The 23,984-nt window shown below is 37.8% G+C and overlaps 1 protein-coding gene across 8 annotated transcripts in view; it reads left to right on the forward strand.

The window, feature by feature from the left end:
* The window catches only part of ADGRB3 (adhesion G protein-coupled receptor B3), a 645,078-nt gene that overhangs the window by 326,045 nt on the left and 295,049 nt on the right, over window positions 1-23,984 (forward strand). For all 8 annotated transcript variants that reach the window (XM_014734522.3, XM_023625136.2, XM_070244801.1 and 5 more), the window contains 2 exons: window positions 1,942-2,010; window positions 6,109-6,217. In XM_014734522.3, coding sequence (XP_014590008.1) covers window positions 1,942-2,010; window positions 6,109-6,217 — 178 coding nt within the window. The remainder of the gene's footprint in view (window positions 1-1,941; window positions 2,011-6,108; window positions 6,218-23,984) is intronic.

Consider the following 23,984-nt stretch of genomic DNA (forward strand, 5'->3'; position numbering starts at 1 on the left):
TCATCAAGGAATTGTGTGTGCTCACTGGCCCTCATGTGCAGAGCGCAGTCACTGACCCAGTGTCAATAAAACGTGCTCTGTGAAATGTTTTCCCAGAAATGGAGATGCATTTGCACAAATTGCTTGCCATTCTCCTGGTGTCTCTTGTTAGCAGCAGCATGCATTTTGTATGAAAACTGGCAGGGGTTAGGACGCAGACCACAGCCGTGGACCTCAGCACAGCTGACTGGAATGTGCGGGGATGAAATATGCAACATTTGCCTCATTAGCACCACGTCTCCTAGTGAGTTAACCAGCCTCGGGCAATTGAAGGACTCTGAAGGTTAATTCTCTCTGCCTATAGGTAGCGTTACAGCTCAATGGACTAAGCCCTTAAAATCTTATCACTCCAACCAGGAAATTTTAAGTAGAAAAAATGGCTACTAGTACAAAAAGGTTAAACGAACTGAAAACAGGTCTAAAATAGACTTGCAATTTTTTCAAGAGTTGCGTAAAATATTGTGTAACTTTTGTAGAGGTTATGACATAAAACATGTTTTGACCATGTGATTGCCAAGAACTATTAAAATAAATAGCACAAATAGGGCAATTAAATATAGATACTAACAGCTTCAAACCACGAGAGAAGAGGAAATGAAGCAGCTTTGTTTTTCTTCTAAAAACACCCAGGTGAATTTAGTTGGAATTAGAATAAAGGCCTGTTTTGAAAAGCTAGATGGGAAGAAGGCAGATGAGGCTAAAAAATCATGATTCTTTCACTGCCTCGGGGGGTCCTATCCTAAGCTAATGTATCATCCGAGGGGGTGCTCCCGCTAGAGTACATACATACCAGTTAGGAGCGATGCGCCCTGAGGACCAGCCAAGGGACCACCGTCTACATAGCTTAAGACAAATGTCATGGCTTCACTTTACACTACTTCGGTCTCCTGTGACCCCAGGTCACTACTCGTCTTCAACAGGCACTCCAGTTTTCCTCTCCTGGCTCCTGTATCTTGCCAACACAGTGTAGTGTGAGAGGACAGGAAAGTCTGTCTCTGGTAAAAATTCCTCGTGTGCGAAATGAGCGCTAACACAGCTGAACTGACCTGAGCCTCGCTCTCTGCCAATGAGGACGTGGGGAAGGAATAAGGAACGCCTGAATGTGCCTGTCCGTGTGGAAGGGGAACACTGCACACTCGGTGTGGGCATTGCTAGACAGAGGCAAAGCCAACAGGTCTTCACCAGCTAGTTAGGGATGAGGGAAGAATTTGGAACTTGAGTAGGAACATGCTACTGTGTCTGTTCTTGCCTCTATTTTGGCCTGCTGGCAAAAGGCAGAAGAGTAAAGAATAAGAATTTGAAAATAGCTAAGATTTATTGAGCACTTACCACGTGTGCCAGGTACATGGAAAATTTCATGTACTCTTTGCAATAGGCAGTTGTGAAAGTAAAGTAAAATAGCCTGGAAGGGCAGAGCCAGCATCCAACTGAGGGTACTGTCGCCTGTCTCAGCTTTGCCCGTAGTCTGTCTTCACTAAAATTCTCTTTGAAACAGCAGTGTAGGTAGCGACCGTGGTTCATGATTAACTGGATAACTTGTCATAAGACAAATACTGGAGACTTTCATTACAGAAGGAAGAATGCTTATTTATAAGGAATAGTTGTGCAATGGTATGACAGAATAGAATATGGAGACTATAACGGAACAGACAACTGTGAGTGAGAATAAGTCTTCTACTCATTCGGATGTCTTCTGAGGTGTATATGTGAAGTTAGGCAGAAATCCTGGAATTGTGGTGCTGAGAAAGGGTCCTCAGAGATCTTCTAGACGAATAATATGTTAGAATCATAAGCAATATTGCAAAGCATTTATACCTCTCTGCATAATCAGTCCAAATGGATGTTGTTGAAAAGTATGTTCTCTCATGTAACATTAAACCTTTTATCTAATTTAATTTACAGAACTTCTTTCAAATAGTTAGCAACCTTCTAGATGAAGAAAACAAGGAAAAATGGGAAGATGCACAACAGGTAAGGTTGGAGTTCTTTCAAAACTTAAAATGAAGTTGGCTAAATAAAGTTTTTAAAAATTAAAGAAATTAATGGCTTGCTATTCCAAGAACATAAAGGAAAACTGTGAGAGTCAATCTAGGTTAACATACTGATTTTAGAGGAAACAGGTGATCTCTTTTATCATAACAATGTATGGAATGATATTTACACATGTGAAAAAATTGAGCAGGTTTAAGTAATTTATAACTTTAAGTTATTGATAGATAACTGTGTGCCTCAACAATCAGTGTCTTCCCTATCTACAAACTATGGGAAAAGCAGCAAATCTTAAAGCACGTATTACAAACGGAACTCTGGGGGACTAACCAGTAAGATCATTTACGTTTACTGCAATGTTACGTATGATCTGGATTATATATACAGATATGCGTTTTGATTCAAAGCCAAGAGTTGTAAAAATAAGTTCTCCTTTTAAAAAATGTGTGTTCTGCTTTTTTCTCCTTCTACTCTGCATGATCAGGATGGCAAGTGGCCCTATTGATTTAGTTTAAAATGCCTTGCACTGCCATTTGTGCTATACTGACTGGCATACAGTGAGTAACATTATTTCTGAATTACAGAGAAAATGGGTTGGAGGTTAAGAAGGGGAGACTATGAATATTTAAAAAAAATCATGTGAAATTTAATTCAACTGAATGTCAAAGTTCTTTAAGTTTTCTCCTTGACCCTTTAAAAAAATTCCAAGAGAACAATGCAATCTTGAAAATCAGAATATTTACTGGGGTTCAGGTGAACCATCTCCCCCCTTTTCCCTGTAGAACCGTGTTCTGGGCTTCAAGAGTAAAGCACGCCCTTTATCCCCATTCTGACAGGAGCTCTAAAAATAGTCCAGTGTGCGGCCACCTCATTATCAGGTACAAATGCTGTGCTTCTGGCCGTAGCAAGAGAAAAATCACTCCTTAGTTTAAGACCCTGAATCTATCTTTTTCTGCTAGCTTGAATTATATATTTGTCCTTGGCTTTCTTCTAGAGGAAAGCCTCATTCACTCACTGTAGGAAAATGGTGTCTTTCCTTAGAATACAGCTGCGGAGGCTAAGCACATTTCTGTAGTATGCTGGAGACTATTAATTATGGGTATATTTAGAACAAATGTATAATACCCTCTTTACAACAAGACTGCAATTCATCAGATGGTGTTATTTACTGTGAGTTCCCAACTTGAACAAATAATGAATGGTGGCAGAACTTTGTCAATGGAAAATCCTGAATCCACAATCCATCTATTTACTTGTGATTTTGAGTTGGCTGTATTCTTATCGTTTAAATATTTTTTTTCAGTAGTGATGATCCTTAGTGCTTTTTTTAAAATAACTATTTGAAATTTAAAAAAAACAACTGTTTGTAGCTTTTACTAAAATGTGTTGTCATAAATGTAGCCACATGGTAAATGAACCTCCCGAGTTTGTGGCCCAGGGGGTGACCTCTTTGGAAATGAGCTGTTTAAAATCTACCAAAGATAGTCCCTTGTGGGTCCCCTTATCTTATCTTAGAGGAATAGCCTCAACGAAATGCAATATAAAACACAGCTCTGTGTACGTTTGGAAAACTGGCTGAGGAAATGTGAATACTGACAACACAGGGTTGTACAAACAGAATTTACACTTTTTAACAATAAAGAGAGCTATTTCAGAACTCATTTGCTACACATCAGCCACGGTTATGGAGGATCAAACTACATTTAATTAAAGCATCCTCCTAAAAACATAGTATACTAGAGTGAAAAACAAACTACACTCTGTGTAGCACTATTTTATCCACCATCATTGTGGTTGGAGTTGACGAGTCCATTTCAGTTAAGGCAAGCCATTTCAGTCATGCTATTACGTTCTGTATTTCCTTGTTATACTGAAAATTCATGTGTCTCTACAACAGGAATGGGCAAACTGAGGCCAGTGAGCGAGTCCAGCCTGACACCTGTTTTCTAAATAAAGTTTCAGACTATAGCCACACCTACTCATTTACGTATTATCTATGGCTGCTTTGGTGCAAGGAGGACAGAGTTAAATATTTCCAGCAGAGACCTCATGACCACAAAACCTGAAATATTCACTGTCTGACCCTTTGTAGAAAAAAATTTACCAACCCCGGCTCTATACACTTGATACTGTTGGCAAAATATAATTAAAAACAAATCTGCTGCCAACCTAGTAAACTTCTCCACAAAAGTAGAAGAGAAACAAAGCAGCTTTACTGTTAAATAAGCATTAAACCAGAATGTGATGCCCATCCCAGGCAACCCACTAGGAGATGGAAAGGACGGAAAGAAATCCCACCCTCATACAGACCTGTGTCCTCCAGATAAACAGTAGGAGGACTTGACAGCACAGGTTGGCACACACGGTTCATCCTAGCTTCCCTTGGGAATTGGGTGACCATCTTGTTAGTTAATTGGCTTTTCCAAAGAAAAAATGAATTTCTTATAGTATCTTAAAGACTGAAGAGGACTTTGCAACTTAGAGCCAGGCGCCTGCTGAGGTTAGATTCCCACCCTCCGCAGCAGCTGAGAGCTGGGGCTCTGTCCTCCCTGATGGTTGCATTTCAAAGAGAGACAGTCCTGGCTTGTCTAGCTGGTGAGAGCCTAGTTAGCTTTTAAAAGGATTTACTTACATTTCAAAAAGACAGACAAAGAACTTAACACTTACTAGTTTTCTAAAGTGAAAGCTCTGGGAAAGGAGGAGGGAGCAGGCTTGGGGAGGGAGTCCATTTCACCAGGGAGAATTAAGCCTCTTATTTTTAATTTGTATTTACCCTTACACTGCACGTACTCACATACACAGACACCTACACAGAAACAGGGGAAAAGACAGTAGTAGCAGGAGCTTGGAGCAGATGGAAATCTCATGCACATTTTTAGAATGGGGGTGATGAGCTTTCAGGATTCATATTTAATGATTGGAAAGGTAGGTAAGATATAGCATTTCTCCCCAAATCTTTCTGAAATTAAAAAAAAATTACAACTATCTATGCCATACATTTCTAACTGTAGCAGCCATTGTTCATGTCTTCAAGTGTACCTGAGTAATTATATTATGCATCCTCGCGTCTGATTTTCGGATGGGAGCAGCACCGAGCTCCTGTAGAATGTGCACACTGTGCCTGCTATCCGCCCTGCCGGCCTGTCTTCCTCCTCCTCAGTCCCATTCCACTCTTACTGTGTGCTTTCCTGCTAATCAGCGTCGGTTCCTCTTCTGCACCGGCCTTTGCAAATACAACACCACTAAAACTCCCTAATCCACTCAAACTTTCAAGGCTGGAGGCTGCAGTGGTGCTGAATGGCTAAAAGAAATGAGCTTCACTTCAGAAGACTTTCTGCTGTAACGTGGTTATGCAGTGCAGGCTGACTTGACAAGCATCATGGCTTACACGCTAAAATCATGTGACCTTTTAACTGGCCTCATGTTCCACACACTAAGCTGTTGCCAGAGCAGGTCGTCTTTAAGAAAGCTCTCATCTGCTTCTCGTTTGTGGAGTGACAGGGCGTTGGGTCTGTTTTGTGTGTGTACACATGCAGCATCGACACTAGAGCAATTACGATGATCCTAAAATTGCTGACACTATTATTCGTACAGTGACTATTATAATTATTAGAAATAAATGTCTCTCCCAAGATGTTTATTTTGCAGTGAACTTAATAGTTTGTAAATATCTTCAGGATGGCAATAATAGTTGTTTTTCTTCCTGTGTCCATCATATAGATGCTAAGTAAAAAATGTGACAAACCCAAAATTTTAGTGTTTGTTCTATGTTATTATTTAAGTGAGGAAAGGAGTCCATCAAAAGTAAAGACATGCTATTTCTAAGTATACAATCTGTTAGATATTTTGAGTTTCCTTCGGGTTAACCACTGCATGGTGTCACCTGCGAAGTTCTTGCTGTGTGATACCTGGTGTCATTCTCAACTATTGGTTCAAAAAGATACAGCTGTTGCCAGTTATAGACAATTCTTCAGATAAAGGGGAGCTCATTTATGACTTCATTGTGTAGTTTTCTAAAATTGCAGTTATATATTCCATTTTATAGACCTTATTTCATCTAACCTTTGCTTATCTTTGTAGATTTATCCAGGCTCGATAGAGTTAATGCAGGTGATCGAAGATTTTATACACATTGTTGGAATGGGGATGATGGACTTTCAGAATTCGTACTTAATGACTGGAAATGTAGGTAAGAAATAGGATGTTTTCCCAAAATCTTACTCAAATTAAAAAAAAATTGCAAGTATCTGCACCATACATTTCTAAGTGTAATATCCATTGTTTGTACCTTTAAGTATATGTGAGAAACGTATTATATATACTTGGTATCTGATTTTTAGACAGACCCAGCCACATACACATTACACACACAAACACACACACACAGGTTAGTATGCATCTGCATGCGTTTGTATGAATTTATATGGGCTTAGTTGTGTTTGTCTGCACATGTACATGTAAAGGAGAATACGTACTTTTTTTTCCGTTTTTCCAAATGTTCATTGCTATGCAGTCTAATGTTGACATTATATTATATATGCTCTAGTGAGCTTTTTAAAAGATGAGTCTCCATAATCTTCCATACATTGTTCATGAGGATGCCGAGTTACTTTCTTGGGAGGCGTCCCGAGGAGGTGCTAAGTCTGCATGGGCTGTGGAACACTTCAGAACACCCGTAAGGGTCCTGATCGTGGGGCTGTTGCTGCGGTTTTCCTGAGTCACTTCCAGGGCACAGTGGGCCTCTCAGCCCATCTGAACTGGATTCTGTGACACTCAAGAACATCAAGTGAAAACATATTTCTTCCTGGAATTGCCTTTAACATAGTCTTTTAGAGGGAGGACAGTGAAGCAAAACCTACACACACTTTTATGGAGCCACAATTACATAGCCCACAACAATTATATTAACCAAATGACGCATTTCTCCTTGTAGTTAAAAAAAATGGCAAGAGCAAAAGAAATATTCTTAAATATTAGATACATTGAGTTGATATAGGTTTAAGGTTTTTCACTCCTTCAAAGCTTCCTTTCATGATGTCACTGTGCTTCAGAAAAGTTTTCTGTCATTTGTCTTGCTTTAGTGGTCGTCACATAAAGACCACTGAACTAGGGATAATAGCGTGTTTAAATAAACCTGTCTTACCTCACATTCTTGTCCATGGGATGTTTAGTTTTCAGTTTCTGGATCAGGAAAAGACCTCACTTGGTTGAAGGATAAACTAGAGGAGTTCAACTGGTACAGAACATAATTGTTTTTTATGATTAAGGCTTTCGGTGGTTCATTTTACACTTGATTTCTTCTGAAGATACTTTGATCCTGTAGGGACTCATCTGATCCTAAGATTTCTTCCACGAGGGTGACCTTAAATTGTAATGGCTAATAGCTAACTGCCGGTAAGATTCTGCAGGTGAGGAAAGCCTACATGATGTGGTCCCCAAAGGGCTGGAGACATCTCTGCGCCCATACACCATCTTCATGTGGCATAAGGCCTGAAGTCAGATTTATGTCTTAACCTACCTTCCCAGTCAGTTTGAGGACCCAGACTTTTCCCTGGAGCAGGTGTTCAGTAGCTTGTGCTGGTTCAGGAACGGAGTCTGCTGTCCCTTGCCATGAGTGATGAGAAGAGAAAGGGACCAAAAATAGTATCTTTGTTGAAGGATGAATTCAGAAATCAGAGAAAATCCAAATTAAATGTGCATTCCAAAATGGCTGGGCTCAGAGAGGAAAGATCAAGTCTGTAGAAAAAGGGGGAGCATGTTGGGCTATGAGTATTTGGGCTCATGGAAGGAAGAAGCTAGAGAGTTTCTGGCATGCTGGTGTTCACGCTGGAACCACTCTCCTCAGGACCTTATGACTTCTATGGTGAGGAAGGACCAGGAAGGCCTCTGTGCCAGATCAGACAATTCACAAAGTAACTTACAAGAAAAAGCAAGGGGAAGAAACAAAGAGCTATTGTTTTCTTGCTCCTTTTATAATGTTAACATCTAAGTCTAAAGGGCATTGCTAATTAAATGTATCATCAGGTCGATGCATGGCTTTTGTCCAAAATGTGTTTGGAAAAAACTTTAAAAAAACAAAGCTAATTTCAGAGTCTTATCAACTTAAATTTGGACTTAAAGTAGGCTGTTTGAACAATAGCATTATCAAAGTCTCTATAGCACTAGTATTATTTACTATAAAAATTCCATAAATTGTAAAAATTTATTCCTCTTTACCTTTCTTACCTGATTTACCAAAACTGTCTATTTGAAAAATGTGTGCATTATCTTTTTGCATTAAGATTATGTTATTTAGGTTTGTCCACTTCCTCTATTATCACTAAACTTTAAGAAATATATTAAGCATAGTAACTCAATGCAATTTAATGCTGCAAATAAAGCCAATATTGTCTTCAATCTTGTGTAAGGAGACTGTGATTGTTTGGCCTTCTGATCGCTTCTGTAGCACTAATTATCCACACACACACAAAAAAGGTTATGTTCTGTGAATAAATATTCCAAACGTTATTATACTACCCAAAACAGTATTGTTGGTTTCCCCAAATACTAGCCCAGGGACTGACTTACTATAGTTTGATGACCAGAAGAAGATTATTCTCAATAATATTTAGGAGTTTTCTGAAGTGTATCCATATATTAGTCAGGACTCTCCAGAGAAACAGAACCAATGGAACATACAGAAAGAAGTTTGTTTTGGAAGACGGGCTCATACAGTTATGGAGGCTGAGAAGTCCCGTGATCTGCTGTCTGCAAGCTGGAAGCCAGGAAAGCTGATACAGTAGTTCCAGTTCCAACCCGAAGGCTTGAAAACCCGGCAAGGCAATGGCGTAAATCTCAATCTGGATCTGAAAGCCTAAGAACCAGAAGCACCAATGTCCGAGAACAGGAGAAGATGGACGTCCCAGCTCAAGCAGGGAGCACACCTGCCCTTCCTCTGCCTTTCTGTTCTGTTCGGGCCCTCAGAAGATTGGATGATGCCCACCTGCGTTGGCGAGGGAGCTCTTCTTTACTCCATCTACTGATTCAATGCTAATCTCTTCCAGAAATATCCTCGTAGACACACCAAGAAATAGTATTTTACCAGCTTTCTGGGCATCCTTTAGCCCATTGAAGTTGACACATAAAAATAACCATCATAATCCACTAATGTCAAATTGGATAATATGGACAATAATTACTTGCTATTCATCTTCTTTATGTTATCCAATTTGATCCTAGTATATCTAAAACATGATTATACTGTTCGTCTCATATTTCCAAGGTTTTTGAACAGGGACACACAAAGAGAATAATTTACGGTAGAAAATTGTGAAATCTGTGAGTTGGCATTCATTTGTCTTACAGCCTAAGTTCAAATATTAATCCTGCAACACTGAGCTTGTTGTGCTGAGCACACACACATGCATTCACACAGCACGTGAGTGATAAATAGGCTAAGCAACTAAGAATGGTTGCCTATTCCTTATGGCCATTTTCTTCAGAGTGTATTGAAACAAGACGATTTAAAGAACTTCAAAAGATCATCATGTCTTTCAGAGAGATTACAGTTTTTTTTTCATAAAGCATGTATACATAGCCCCCTCATTTTTCTGGAATATAGATAAATTCCTTCAGAAAGAGACAGAGATGAATAGCCAAAAATAGATAGCATGATGACTACACACTTTAATAAGAGAATGTCAGAACCTTGCTGATAGCCTATTTTATTTCAACTTTAAATATAGTTTCAGCCTTTCTATTTTCCGGTTCCTGGTGTAGACAGAATGAGTTGGGAGCAGGGACAGTGCTGCCAGAAGACATATATAGCAAATAGACTAGCTGAAATGCTGAAACAATGTGGAAAAAGACCTACTGGAAAACGCAGTAGAGTGTGGAGTCCAGACTGTGGAAACAAACAACTTCTCGTGCCTCATCTTTGAGAACATGAGTCCTAAGACAGCACAATATTTATGTCTAAAATCATGGCCTTTATCTATCAAGATGAAAGTTCCTATAATCTGATTAAGATGGCAGGAAAATGAATGACGTATCTTGGAAAGATTTTCTTCAAAAATAGTTCAAATGAAGAATTTTAAAGCTTCTTTCATCTGAAAATGTCCCTACCTGTATCAGCTTTTGATAAACAAAATGCTCTCATATGCTAAAAATCTATACAAATTTTGTTATAAATGTGGGCTTGTTCATTTCTGGAGGGAACACGTCCATAGCTTTGGTTAATTTCTTAAAGGACTTAGGGTCTCAAAAAGTTTAATACAAGGCTTGGAAAAAATATTCTATGAACAAAGATGTTAAACAAGCCAACACATTTATAAAATAACTGAGTTTAAATAGAATATTTCTTTTTCATATTTGCATATGAATATGACATTCAAAATAGACACATCATAATTATAATAAATGAAAGTTAATGAGCTCTTACTAAAGACTAAACACTACTGAATAGCGTATATAATTATTGAATAAATGAATGAATAAATAAATATGAAATACTGGTAGCTAGAGGCTTCAGTTTTCAGTATGCCTCAGTTTATCATAAAATTGTGTTCTGAACATTCTAAATGTGCTACCTAGGTAAGTGGTTTTTGTTTCAGTAAAAAGTGTGAATTTTTCAATGTATTTTTTAAAAAATATTATTATCAATTATGTCAGGGGGAGCATATGTTAATATTATTTAATATAAGTTAGAGTTATTTTTCTCCAACAAAACTATTCTCTGAGAAGTTGTTTAAAGTCACTTTCACACTTTCTCATCAAACATTTTCTCTTCAGTCCCTTGCAGTCCAGTGTTTCTCTCATCACTTTCCTGACCTCCTCTCAGAAAAGTCTTCTGGAAACTCCTAATTGCCAAATTAAACCTCCTCCTGTATTCCAGCCTTTATGTCCCCTGTGCTTTACTCACCACTCTCTCTTTCTTGAAACTAAATTTTTTTGGTAACATTTTTGTACTTATTATGGTATAAAATAGAATCAAACGATAAACATTAAACTCATGGCTTGGAAATATTTAGATTTTTTTGGAGGCAGTAGCATAAAACAAAGAGGATTAAACACTAAAGAGGAAAAAGGTACACTATTTGAGGCCCAGCTGTTTGCAGTTCCAAAGACAGGTTAGAAAGTAGGAGATCTTCCATGATTGGAGTGGTAGGCACAACATGCATTTCCTTTGTTCTAAAGATTTGTCTGATGTTGCAGCAGAGGGTTTCATAGTTTTTATTATGCTTTTAGTCACCTATGTTCCACAATAACTTCAAGTAGCATATTGTATTTACTTTATTTATTGGTAAGAATAGCCTGTTCTTTAGAAATTAATTGTTTCCGTTTTGGACCCAGAACTTGAACTGTATTCTTTGAGCTAATTCAAGGAAGATCAGTGATGTGTTGCGTGTTGCTAGCCCACTGACTATGTTCAATTAAAAACAAAAAGAATTTATCTCTTACTATAAGCAAAGCCTTTCCAAAGGGATTTAAGTCATTAAAATAAATGAATAATCTTCTAGCCTACAAGAAGATTGCAGTCTAGTTGTGGAATAAAAGAATTACATAAATAAATAAATACCAAGTACACTTTAGTATGTGTCATATAAACAAAATGTTACAGAGATTCATTCCAAGAAATGTTGTTCCGTGTAAGGATCTAGAAAAACTTAGAGAAGGAAGCATTTAGTACAGGCTTTGAAAGATGGCTGGATTGTTGAAACTTCCACATGAAGAAGAGTGAGTGGCAAGAAGATGGTTGCATTCTTTTAGCAAAAACAGTACAGAGTCATCAAAGATCAGGGTATAATTAGGGTATACCTGGTTTATTTTGATGGAAACATATGTGTATGGAAGTAAAGGAAATGAAGTAAAATTGGACAGGCATGCTGAGATGTGGTGCTGGATGGTTCTGCATTCTGAAGACAACAGGGGGCTCCTACAGCTTGACCCCGTGGGAGCGGTGCTTTCGTAAGATGTATGTTATAGCACAAAAAGAATTTGTTGACATTGAGAAAGATTTTAAACATGGAGACTAGAACGCTTTTTACAATAATCCATGCAGGAGGTAAAGAAGACTTGAATTAGCCATAGTAAGAATAGAATCCAAAACATGGTTAGGAATTTGAGACTCTGTCTTAGGCAGAATGATAGCATTCCACAACTGAATGAGGGTCAGGGAGTAAGGAGGAGTGGAGATTGTATTCATTCAACAAACATTTGCGAGTGCCTTTGACAAATTGGTCTTTAGCTGCAAGAGTAACCCTCAAGTGTAAAAGTAAAATGTGGTCTGAGCTTTACTAAAGAAGTCAAATTTATGATATACACTGGATAATCAACTGGATGAAAAGTTATAGTATAGTATATAGTATAGTTTCAACCGTCAGGACAGGAATAAACAAGAAAAGATGTAAGGCGACGCCTATATTAAAAACCAGAAGTTTGGAACCGCGTGTGGTGTTGGAGGTTCACTAGTCTTATTGTGACCATTTCACAATATACACAAATATTGACTTATTATGTTGCACACCTGAAAGTAACATTTTATATGCCAATTATATCTCAATTAAAAAAAAATCTCTGTATGAGTGTGGAGAGATTTGTGGGATATATTATTACCTGAAAAAATATGTATAGTAATAAACCAGATTAAGAAATATGTTTTGTGTTCAAATAACATTTTAGACATTATACTAGAAGGAGATTATATAAGTTATAGAATAAAAATCAATATTGAGGGTAAAAAAAACCAAAGCAAAGAATCATAGCAGGTGTCAGAGTAAGAATAGTCACACGTAGTAGGTATAAGGAGTTCCAGAACAGCACAGAGTAGAACGAGTGTCGTGTAATTAATCGGAGAGAGAGAACATTTCAAAATGAATGCTGTAGTTAATGTCAATTGCTAGTAAAGGTGAGAGTATTAGGGTTGAGAAAAATCTTATGTGATTGCCAACGGAATAACGTAAAAGTTCTCCAGGAAAAGTGCAGACACCATGAACAGGATCTAAATTTCCACGCTCTTCAGGTGGTTTCAATGGAGCACCCCCTTGCATTTTGATACTGTTATCTCCAGGGATTTGCTTTGCACAGATGAATGATGCTACACCCACTACTGCTATCTCACAACTGCTCCTTAGGCATTATTCGAAGTTGACAATATCAGATAAAAAAGGAATATTTTCTAGGCTAATAATATCTCAAAATACAGAATGTTGTAATTATTAGCTGTAAGAAATGTCAGAAGGTGTCCTTATGAATAAATCCTAATGGATATAAGGTTCTGGAAGGTATACTTTCAGTTCTTCTCTCCTAATCCAGTAAGGCCAGTGCCTTGAAAACATTAGAGTTAAGACGTTTTTCTTTGCCAAGCTAAATGTCACTGTCTATCCTTGGATTAGAAATATGAAATCCTGGTCTCTTCAGAATGAACATTCATACGTGCTATTTCCTGAAATTGAATCCAAATTCAATCTGAAGAATGGCGTAATACAATTTTGCCATCTCTTTTTCTCTCCACGATGCCGTCTCATCAGTATCAGATCTATGTTATTTCTTACGCTCACTGGTAAATGTAATCATTTTTGGTAGAGTATCTTGTTCTCAATTGAAAAACCAACTTTCAATCTGATGATGTAATTATAAAAACAAAGTTGCTTCTGTTTCTAGGCTGATTATCCTTTCCGTCACAGCTTAGTTTTGTGATTCATACATCTTCACCACTTGTTTAACTTCCTTTCTTTAAAAACAAGACACTTGTAGTCAGTTGACACCAAGCCTGAGAAATACACGATTTAGCATCTTTTCTTGTTTATAATGTAGCGCCTGATGTTGGTTCAGTCAGCTAGACATGAGTCTGAAAGTGTCAGATTCTCCCCCCACCTCATGGCTCTCAGCCACTCTTTCTTGCTAGACACGTGAAGCAAGTGGTGTGTTTTTCTGTAGGTCAGAAAGAAAAAACTAAAAATACCTGTTGTTTTTATGGTACTAACATACCGGTTCCCTTGAGAAAATAAATAGTTCAAACATAGTTTTAAACTATGACTTGGAAAGATATGTAACACTATAAGTTATTTATTTCTCATTTAATAGGAATTATCTCATTATATTTTCTATGATCCACTTATTCCAAATGGTTAGGGGTAGAAGTACTGGGGAGGTTGGTATGAAAGGCCCTATCAGACCCTTCTAGTGGCAACCAAAGCATGATGCTCAGAGGATGTGGATGATCTCTCCCCCACCCAATTGAGAACACCGTTTTAGATGCTCCCCAGTGTCAGTATAATAGATTGGTTACGATTCATGGATTTAATTGGCTTTAAGAGGTCTTAAACATTCATTCAATAAATACGTGCCAGGTTCTGAGGATTTCTCAGGAAACAAATCAGACAAAGCTCTTGCTCTCATGGAACTTGTCTTATAGCAGAGACAGATGTCAGACAAGTACCATGTAACATGCTCAGGGTTATAAGCGATGTGGAGAGAAAGAAAGCAGTCCATCAGGGTAAGGGATAGAGCATGAAGAGAGGACGTCATTTTAGGTTGAATGGTCAGGGAAGGCCTCTGATCAGAGAAGTGATATTTGAATATAGACTTGATTGCCTTGAGAGAATGAGAACCACGTTCTGGGAACAGAACATTTCGAGCAGAAGGAACAATAAGTACAAAAGCCATGAGGATCCATGTGCTTGATATATTAGAGGCACCAGAGGAGGCCAGTGCTGTTGGTGTGGCAGATGGAGGGGCCAAGGGAGGAGATGAAGTCAGAGAGGGTGTGGGGAGCCAGGCTATGGAAGGCGTTTAACTGTAGATCTGAACCAGATGCAAAACCACGGAAGGATTTGAGCAGAAAAATGACCTGATCTGATCTATGTCCTAAAAGGACTGTTCTGACTTTGGAGAGGAAACTAATAGACTTCAGGTGGTGTGAGTGGCTATAGATAGACAGGTAGGGTATTTATTTCAATAGACCAGATGAGAGGGCTCAGTGACTTGAACCACGTGCCTGTGGAAATAGTGATCAGAGGTCAGATGCTGGAGGACTTTCGATGGTTGATCTGACAGAGTTTACAAGTGGCTAGAAATAGGATGTGAAAAAAAGAGGGGTCCTGTAGACTATAAACAAATGTTGAAAACCAACTTTGGTGACTATTTTAATGTTTCTTAAGTTTATGATCCAAAGCAAGCTTGTTTTGGTTTAGATTTTCTTTTCTTTTTCTTTTTTAAAAAAATTTTTATTGAAATATAATTACATATAGCATGTAAAATGTAAAAACATATAGCATTGTATTAGTTTTAGATGTACAACATGATTTGATATATGTATATATTGCTATATATATTTGATATACGTATATATGCATACATATATGTATATATCTATATATAATGTGTATATATGTATACACATGCGTATATGTATATATGTATATATATTGCAATATATGTATATATATTGCAAAATGATTAACACAATAAGTTTAATTAACCTGCATCACTAAACATAGTGACAAGTGTTTTCCTGTGATGAGAACTTTTAACATTTGCTCACTTAGAACTTTCAAATATCAGTACAGACTCATTAACTACAGTCACCATGTTTATTTTTTATATATTCTTGTTCCTGTGTCCAACATAAATCCTTGCTCTTGTATTTTGAGCAATTTTATCCTTTGAAGTCATCAGCATTCTGTTGTCATTCCACCATCTGAATCCTTGGATAAAAGCTAGAATGAATTGTTCATTAAAATTACTTTTTAAAGCTGTAACTCAGATTGAGCTGCCAGTTAACAAATGAAATAAATCCTCCTTTCGCTACCATTTTTGTGTTTCTTCTTCTATTTATTAAGTCGTGGAACCTCAAGAATGGAAGAATGCTTCAGGGACAATCAAGTCCAGCCATAGACTGGTCAGTTCATTAAATATTTAAACTATTTTGTATTTTTTTAGTAAAAATTTTTTAAAAATAAATAAAAGTTTATTTTCCAAGTCGGAAAGGTCTTCGCAGAGAACCTTTCTCTCTCCAGCTTGAAAGTGTTCTTGGCGGTAGAGTTCCAGCCCTGGATGCCATGCTGTTACAGTGTTTCAAATGATCAGTAGGCCTGTGTTCTTTTAGAAGTTAACTGGGGTGAAAATAGTTATATAACATTTCCAGGTTTATCTAATCTGTTTCTGCAGCCACACTCAAGGACACAATTATTCATGGAGCATTATTAAATAAGGCTTCTTGTTGCTGAAAAACTCAAGCTAGAAAACAATGTTAATGCCGTTCTTTCTCATTTCAAGTAAACCAGATGGCCTAAACTTTCCCTCTCTCGTCCCTGTATTGTGCATGTCCTGGCTCTAATCTTGGTTGCTCTGTTGTGACTCTCTCCTGTAGTCTCCAGATCGTTAACAGCTTCGCTTCTTCATCCTGGTTTAATTTACCATTAAGAGAGTCTACATGTTGCTACTCTGGAATACCTCTTTTCTTACAGCCTCTTATGTGTACATTGTTTCAGCATACATTTGAATGAAAATCCCCTGGTATCAGGCAGTGGCTATTATTCTAAGGAGCTCTTTTCAGAAGTGCTATTTGAGTACAATGCATAGGAAAATGTTTTATTTGTTTGTTTTTTGTTTTTCTCCTTTTATTCCTCAGGCTTTCCAAGAAAACGTTTGGTAAACCATCCCTTATGTTGTATAGCATTTCCCAAATTCGCACTTCCACAAATATTCTTGACACTGTTTACTCCTAACAGCCTTGCTGCCAGAGTGTTGAGGGCACCCACACAGGTTTTCCTACATCACTGCTCCCATTCAGAGTGGATGCATTTTTATCCCTTTGATCTGAGTAATTGAAAGTTACAGATTTGTTTCATTGTCTCGCTCACCCAACCACACTCTAACCTCCATCTGTTATATAAAGAACTTCACTGTAGTTTTTGATATGACTCTAGGGAAATCTTACTCATATATTTCATATTTTTACATTAAGGTAAAACGACTTGACCTTTATTTTCTTTTGTAGTAATATTTTTCATATATATCTACTTTATTAGAACATTTAAAATTGTTTTTATTGTTAATTATACGTTTTTAAAGGATGCCTGAATTATACCTTTAATAAATCTTTTAGTTTGATGTAGTCCCATCTGCTCATTTTCTCTTGTGTTTCCCTCGCCCGGTCAGACATGGGACTTAAAAATATGCCGCTCAGACCACTGTCATAGAGCGTACTGCCTATGTTTTCTTCTAGAAGTCTCATGGTTTCGGGTCTTACATTCAAGTCTTTAATCCATTTTGAGTTGATTTTTGTGCATGGTGTAAGGGAATGGTCTACTTTCATTCTTTGGCATGTGGCCGTCCAGTTTTCCCAACACCGTTTATTGAAGAGACTCTCCTTTCTCCATCGCATGCTCTTGGCTCCCTTGTCGAATATTAGCTGTCCATAGGCGTGTGGGTTTACTTCTGGGCTCTCAATTTTGCTCCATTGATCTGTGTGTCTGTTTTTGTGCCAGTACCATGCTGTTTTGGTTACTATGGCTTTGTAGTATAATTTGAAATCAGGGAGTGTGATACCTCCAGCTTTGTTCTTTTTTCTCAGGAATCCTTTGGCTATTCCGGGTCTTTTGTTGTTCCATATAAATTTTAGGATTCTTTGTTCTATTTCTGTAAAAAATGTTGTTGGAACTTTGATAGGGATTGCGTTGAATCTATAGATTGCTTTAGGAAGTATGGACATTTTAACATGTTAATTCTTCCAATCCAAGAGCATGGAATATCTTTCCATTTCTTTGTGTCTTCTTCGATTTCTTTCAACAATGTTTTATAGTTTTCGGTGTACAGATCTTTCACCTTTTTGGTTAAGTTTATTCCTAGGTATTTTATTCTTTTTGTTGCAATTGTAAATGGGATTGTATTCTTAATTTCTCTTTCTGCTACTTCGTTGTTAGTGTATAGAAACACAACCGATTTTTGTACATTGATTTTGTATCCCGCAACTTGACTGGGCAAGAGAATCAAACAAGCAAAAATGAACAAATGGCACTACATCAAACTAAAAAGTTTCTGCACAGCAGAGGAAACCATCAACAAAACGAAAAGACAACCTAACAATTGGGAGAAGATATTTGCAAACCACATATCAGATAAGGGGTTAATATCCAAAATATACAAAGAACTCATACAGCTCAACAACAAAAAAACCAACAATCCAATTAGAAAATGGGCAAAAGATCTGAACAGAGATTTCTCCAAAGAAGATATACAGATGGCCAACAGGCATATGAAAAGATGCTCAACATCATTAACTATCAGGGAAATGCAAATCAAAACTACAATGAGGTATCATCTCACTCTGGTCAGAATGGCTATAATTAACAAGACAGGAAACAACAAGTGTTGGAGAGGGTGTGGAGAGAAAGGAACCCTTGTTCACTGCTGGTGGCAGTGCAAACTGGTGCAGCCACTATGGAAAGCAGTTTGGAGTATCCTCAGAAAATTAAGGATAGATCTACCATATGATCCAGCTATTTCACTGCTGGGTATTTATCCAAAGAACTTGAAAACACAAAGGCATAAAGATACTTACACCCCTATGTTCATTGCGGCATTATACACACTAGCCAAGACATGGAAGCAACCTATGTGCCCATCAAGGGACGAATGGATAAAGAAGATGTGGTATTTATACACGATGGACTACTACTCAGCCATAAGAAATGACGAAATCCGGCCATTTGTGACAACATGGATGGACCTTGAGGGTATTATGCTGAGTGAAATAAGTCAGAGGGAGAAAGTCAAATGCCATATGATCTCACTCATAAGTAGAAGATAAAAACGACAAAAAAACACACAAAACACATAGCATTGGAGATTGGACTGGTGGTTACCATTGGGGAAGGGGGGAGGGGGAGGACAAAGGGGTGATTAGGGTCACATGTGAGGGGATGCACTATAATTAGTGTTGGGGTGGTGAACATGATGTAATGTATCCAGAATTCGAAATATGATGTACATCTGAAAAAAATAAAAATTAAAAAAAATCTTTTATAACATATCTTAGCCGGCGAAAATTTCGTGAACATGTTTGTTACCCATTCAGTCTCCATCCGTTCTGTAACTGGTTAGTGGAGAATGCCTGGATAAAGACTAAATCTTTGGCTCTAAGAAGCGTCATTTTTTTTTGGATTTTATGTTTACTGGTAAGATGCTCTTGGTCTAAAGAAACCTAATGAGATCACACAAAACTCAGCTGGAAGTGTACAATATGTAGAATGCATAGTAATGCTCAACAGCATTGGCATGTTAATAGGAAAGGTCGACTTCTGCCATAGCTATGCACATCTATGAGCAGAGTTTAAAGCCTAAAGGATGAAGTGCATTTAACAGCCATGGTGAAGATGCGTGTTTTAGCAGTACACCTTGGTGTAGTGGACGTGGATTGTGAAAGCTGTCCTGAAATAGAAGACCACAATTTCAAAAATTAAGATTCCTGGTGAGAATACAGACTGAGAATTCTGGAGTTTCTCACATGCTGACACATAGACCTAACTACAAACCTTTTGGGTCTGAGATTTCTTTAATTATTCCCTATAAAGAACATGAGTTTCTGCAAAGAAGTTGCCCATGACTTCTGTGACCTAGGGAAACTCTGAAGAGGAGCTTTGTGTAAGGGGATGGGTGTTTGACCTCAGTTTGAGAGATATGGAAGAGAACTCCAACTAGGGAAAGGCTTTCAGAGATGGGATCAGCAGAGGGGCTGTGTGGGAAACTGAATGACTTCCCAGTTCCCGGGAGACATCACATCTAAAGTTGTTGAAATGATGGCTCTTCCCAGTGCATCTTGGTTCTTCCGTTTGAGATTAATTCCTTCAGAATCTGGTAGACTCACACTGACAGGCCGAAATAGAACCATAAAATCTAAAACCAGCTGAAAACAAAATTTGAATGTTATAAAATAATACCTCTGCTCTCTAGTGATTTATGCAATGAGGATTTGAAATTACTAAAACTGACATTCTGCATGCCTTCCTTCTGGTTTGGCTGTTCGACTGAATTAGAAGGATGTTGCTGTGAGTTTGTGTGAATATGAAACACAATTCCACTTTGACCGTCCCTATAGCAGTGATTGCTTATCTCTATGGCAATAGTGGTCTGCCTCTATAACAATAACTAGTGAAGGGAGAAGAGACAGATTCCCTTCTAACAACTTTTTCATTTTTTCTATTTTTACGGTTTCACCTTTTCAAAAGTCTTATTTTATTTTATTGTACCAAAAATTCTGTGCTAAATTATTCCTCTTCTCCATTGCTTCCTTCCCTGAATTCCAAATAAATAGGTTCTCATCTGAATTTGACAACTGAAAACTCTGACCAGATTAAAGACTGGTGCTCTTTATGTCAATACAAGCAGGGGTGCCATTTTGTATCTAGGAAAACATGCTGGCTTTGAAGCTAGAATTGGCTGCAAACTTTGGCTATTCCACTAGTAACTGACCTTCCGCAAGTTATTTCATCTCTAAATCTCTCAGTTTGCTCCTTTCTAAAGAGGAGATAATAATATCCTCCCTGAAGAGCTATTGTAAAGATGAAAGATAATGTGTATTTAGCACCTGGCGTGTAATAGGCCCTCAATAATTGGTAGTGGACGAATATAGGGCCAAATATGAGCTGTGCTACTGTCTGGGTGTGGGACTTGGGTCAGGTCACTCAGTCCCCGCAGCCATGGTCTGCTCCTCTAGGGAACTTCTAAAGTTTCTACCTGAATTTAATACCATAAGTTTTTCTTTTTCTTTTTAGTCTCAATAGTACACTTATTGTTTATTTCACAAAGCAGACCTGGATTCCAGACTTCTAGGCAGATAATATAAATACATCTAGAAAGCCATTGCCGCTGTGTCTATTTTAAAATGAGTTTGTTACACGGTTGTCTTCTGTGCTGTAATGACACGAAAGCCTGCAAACCCTTCAACGGTATGTGCGCTTTGCAGTCTTAAGAAGCTGCTCCTCTCCTCCTTGTATTTATTTGTCATTAGTCATATCCTGGCTCCTTTGAATGATTCGCACAGAGGAATCTTTTCGGCTTTAATTTTATAATTTCTGCCCCTTAATGTGTAATCCATCGCCTGTAATCTGCAAAATCGTATCAATTATTTCTACTTGTTGTTAGTGCCACGGAGTGGATTCTGAGTACTAGCGCCCCTGTGTACAGCACAGCAGCACACGTCCTAGTCTCTTTGCACCATCCTCTCACCTGCTGGCGCTCTATCAGACAATGCTCCACTGCTGTTCATAGGGTTTTCATGGTCACTTGTTTTGGAAGTGGATGACCAGGTCCTTCTTCCTAGTCTGCCTTAGTCTAGAAGCTCCATTGTAACCTGGCCACCATGAGTGGCCTCGCTGGTAAATGAAACCCCAGTGGCATAGCTTTCGGCATCATAGTAACACACAACCACAATATGACAACCAACAAACCGGTGAGGGGTTCCGTGACTGGGACACGAACCCAGGCCACGATGGTGAGAGAACGAGACCTTAAGCTCTAGACCTCCACTGCTGACAAGTTCTCTCTATAGATGCATCAAATAATTCTGTAGCATTACTATAGCCTCCTGAATTCATACGTGAATTACTTCTCTTTTGTCCTTAATTAGTGTCTTTTGAGCAGTAAAAAATATTTTTCTGCTTTAACCTACTCAATTTTTCATATGAAGAGTTTTAACTTTACGATTGTAAATACTTATGTGGCTAGTTAATGTGTTTTCTTTCATTGATCTTCTGTTTGGGTGTGTGGCATATGAATGTAAGAGAGCAGGGTGCCTGAGAGTGTTTGTGTGTATTTTTAATCAGTGTTTGCACCTGAAATGCAGTTGTTTTAGATACCCTTAAAGTTCGTACCATGGGCTTAGGGGGAAGTTTGAGGGATTTTAAAATTACATCAAAAATGAAGATTTTTTGATAAGTTAAACTGAATTGAAAATCCAATAATAACAAGCTTTAAAGGACATTTAGTTTTATTTGTTGGACAGTATTTTATTCAAGGTTTAGCTGATAACTACAAAATAGAATGTTGTAATTGTATCGACTGTACAGTTCATAAGGGAATGATTTTCATTGGATAATAGGTTATATATCCAAATACATGTTCTGAAATCAAATAAAGCCTGACACATTGAAATTATTAATAAGGTTCTAAAATGCAGTAGGAATCCAGAGGAATATAGTTGATATTAAGATACTGAAACATTTTCTTTGCCGCTACAAAATGTTTTAATAATCAACTTCAATATCCATGTGGGCTACTTTATTACTTTTTGAAATATGAACCTTCCTCCTTTTGAAGACTCTGTCTCCGTTATTTGAGAGCATTAACTGCCCTTTCTCGTTTTTCTAGGCAGTCTTCTTGCACTTTCTCCAAACTCATTGCCTGATTAATTCTCTTTTAACTTTCCCTAAGTCCTCCAATTTTTTCTTCATTTTACGTAAAGTGTAGTAATATTCTTGTTAAAGAGGATAACCTCTATCAGCTTTAAAATTTATTCTAAAAAAATCTATAATATTTCAAAAACAGCATATTAGACATATGGGATATTTACTTTTTAAATACCAATTTATTAGAAAAGTAAATACATTATAGTGTAATATAATTTAAACTGCATAGGTGAAGAAAATTGTGAATGATTGGTATGCCCTTTTTAACTGCATATAAATTATTGTAGTAAAATAGAGCCCTCAACTTAATCTTAGAGTGTGTGCTTTTATGAGTTTGTGTATGCACGTGTCTGGGGAGGAAGAGTAAACTATTGTTTGTTTGGGGATTTTGGGGGGGCTTATTTTGTTTTATGATCCAAAGACCAAAACTGTTATCTGACTTTGATGGGGAAGAAGTGATGTTCACAAATATAGAGCTCATGTATTAATTTTTTCAACAAAATTTGTTTGTTTATATTCTAACTGTAAACCCCTGAATCTCTACTGTAATGTCGTTAGTATCTAAAGGTTGTTTTTGCAGCATAATGATCCAAAACTACTCTATAAAGTGGGGTTAATTGTGCTGGTTCAGAGTGTATGGGGGGGTCAGGGGAAGTAATGACCCGTGCCGTCACTTAGGTGCTCAGGAAATGTGGCTTCTGTTGCTGCTGTCTGTCTCTCCTCTTTCATCAGATGATTACATTTGGTTGGGCACCTGTCTAACCTCAGTTCTCCTTATTTTGCAAAAGGCTGAGGGCCTATGGTTTCCTTTTGGTAAGATGAAATGGCTAAAATTCTATGAACAACTTGAAACCACCTCCTCGTTCTCATCTACATTATCTTGAAGTCATGCACTGGACCTGGCCCAGTCCTCCTCCCCGGTTAGAATTAGTCCTACTTTCCATTTCTTCCTTCACTCATCATATTAAATCAATATTTAGTAGGTGCCTGCCAGGTACCAACTATCCTCTTGGCTCAGAAGATGAGCCACACGTGCCTGGTCTCTTCCCTTATGGAGGTCACACTGTGGTGGGGAAAATGTTAAGTTTTTAAATATAAAACTTATGTAGATAAATGAATGAATAGATAATTTGTATTGTTGTATGTAATATAAAGAAAAAGAACTTTTAAAACCAAAATATATATAGGTAGATAAATAGGTACATAGATATAATTTAAATTGTGGTAAATGATATGAAGAAGAGAGACTTATCAGGATTCCTAACTTAGATATGGGAGCAGTGGTTGCTCAGCGCTAGAAAGTTCTCCTTGTCATTTAAGCCAAGACCCCGTGGTTGAGTAGGAGCTAGCCAAGGGAGGAGTTGGTATGAAGTAAGAGAATGTGAGTTTGACTGGAGAGCGGTTGTTAATGGGAAAAGTGATGAGCTAACATGGAAGAGGATGTCAAGGAGTGGGTCATGGAGACCCTGGAAATGATTCCATATCTTATACAAGTGTAACAGGAAACCACTGGGGAGTGACGTGGTTCAACTCTGCTTTAAAAATATTCTCACTGCAGGGGCTGGCCCC

This window comes from Equus caballus, chromosome 20, assembly GCF_041296265.1.
Source record: "Equus caballus isolate H_3958 breed thoroughbred chromosome 20, TB-T2T, whole genome shotgun sequence".
In the NCBI taxonomy this organism is placed as follows: domain Eukaryota; kingdom Metazoa; phylum Chordata; class Mammalia; order Perissodactyla; family Equidae; genus Equus; species Equus caballus.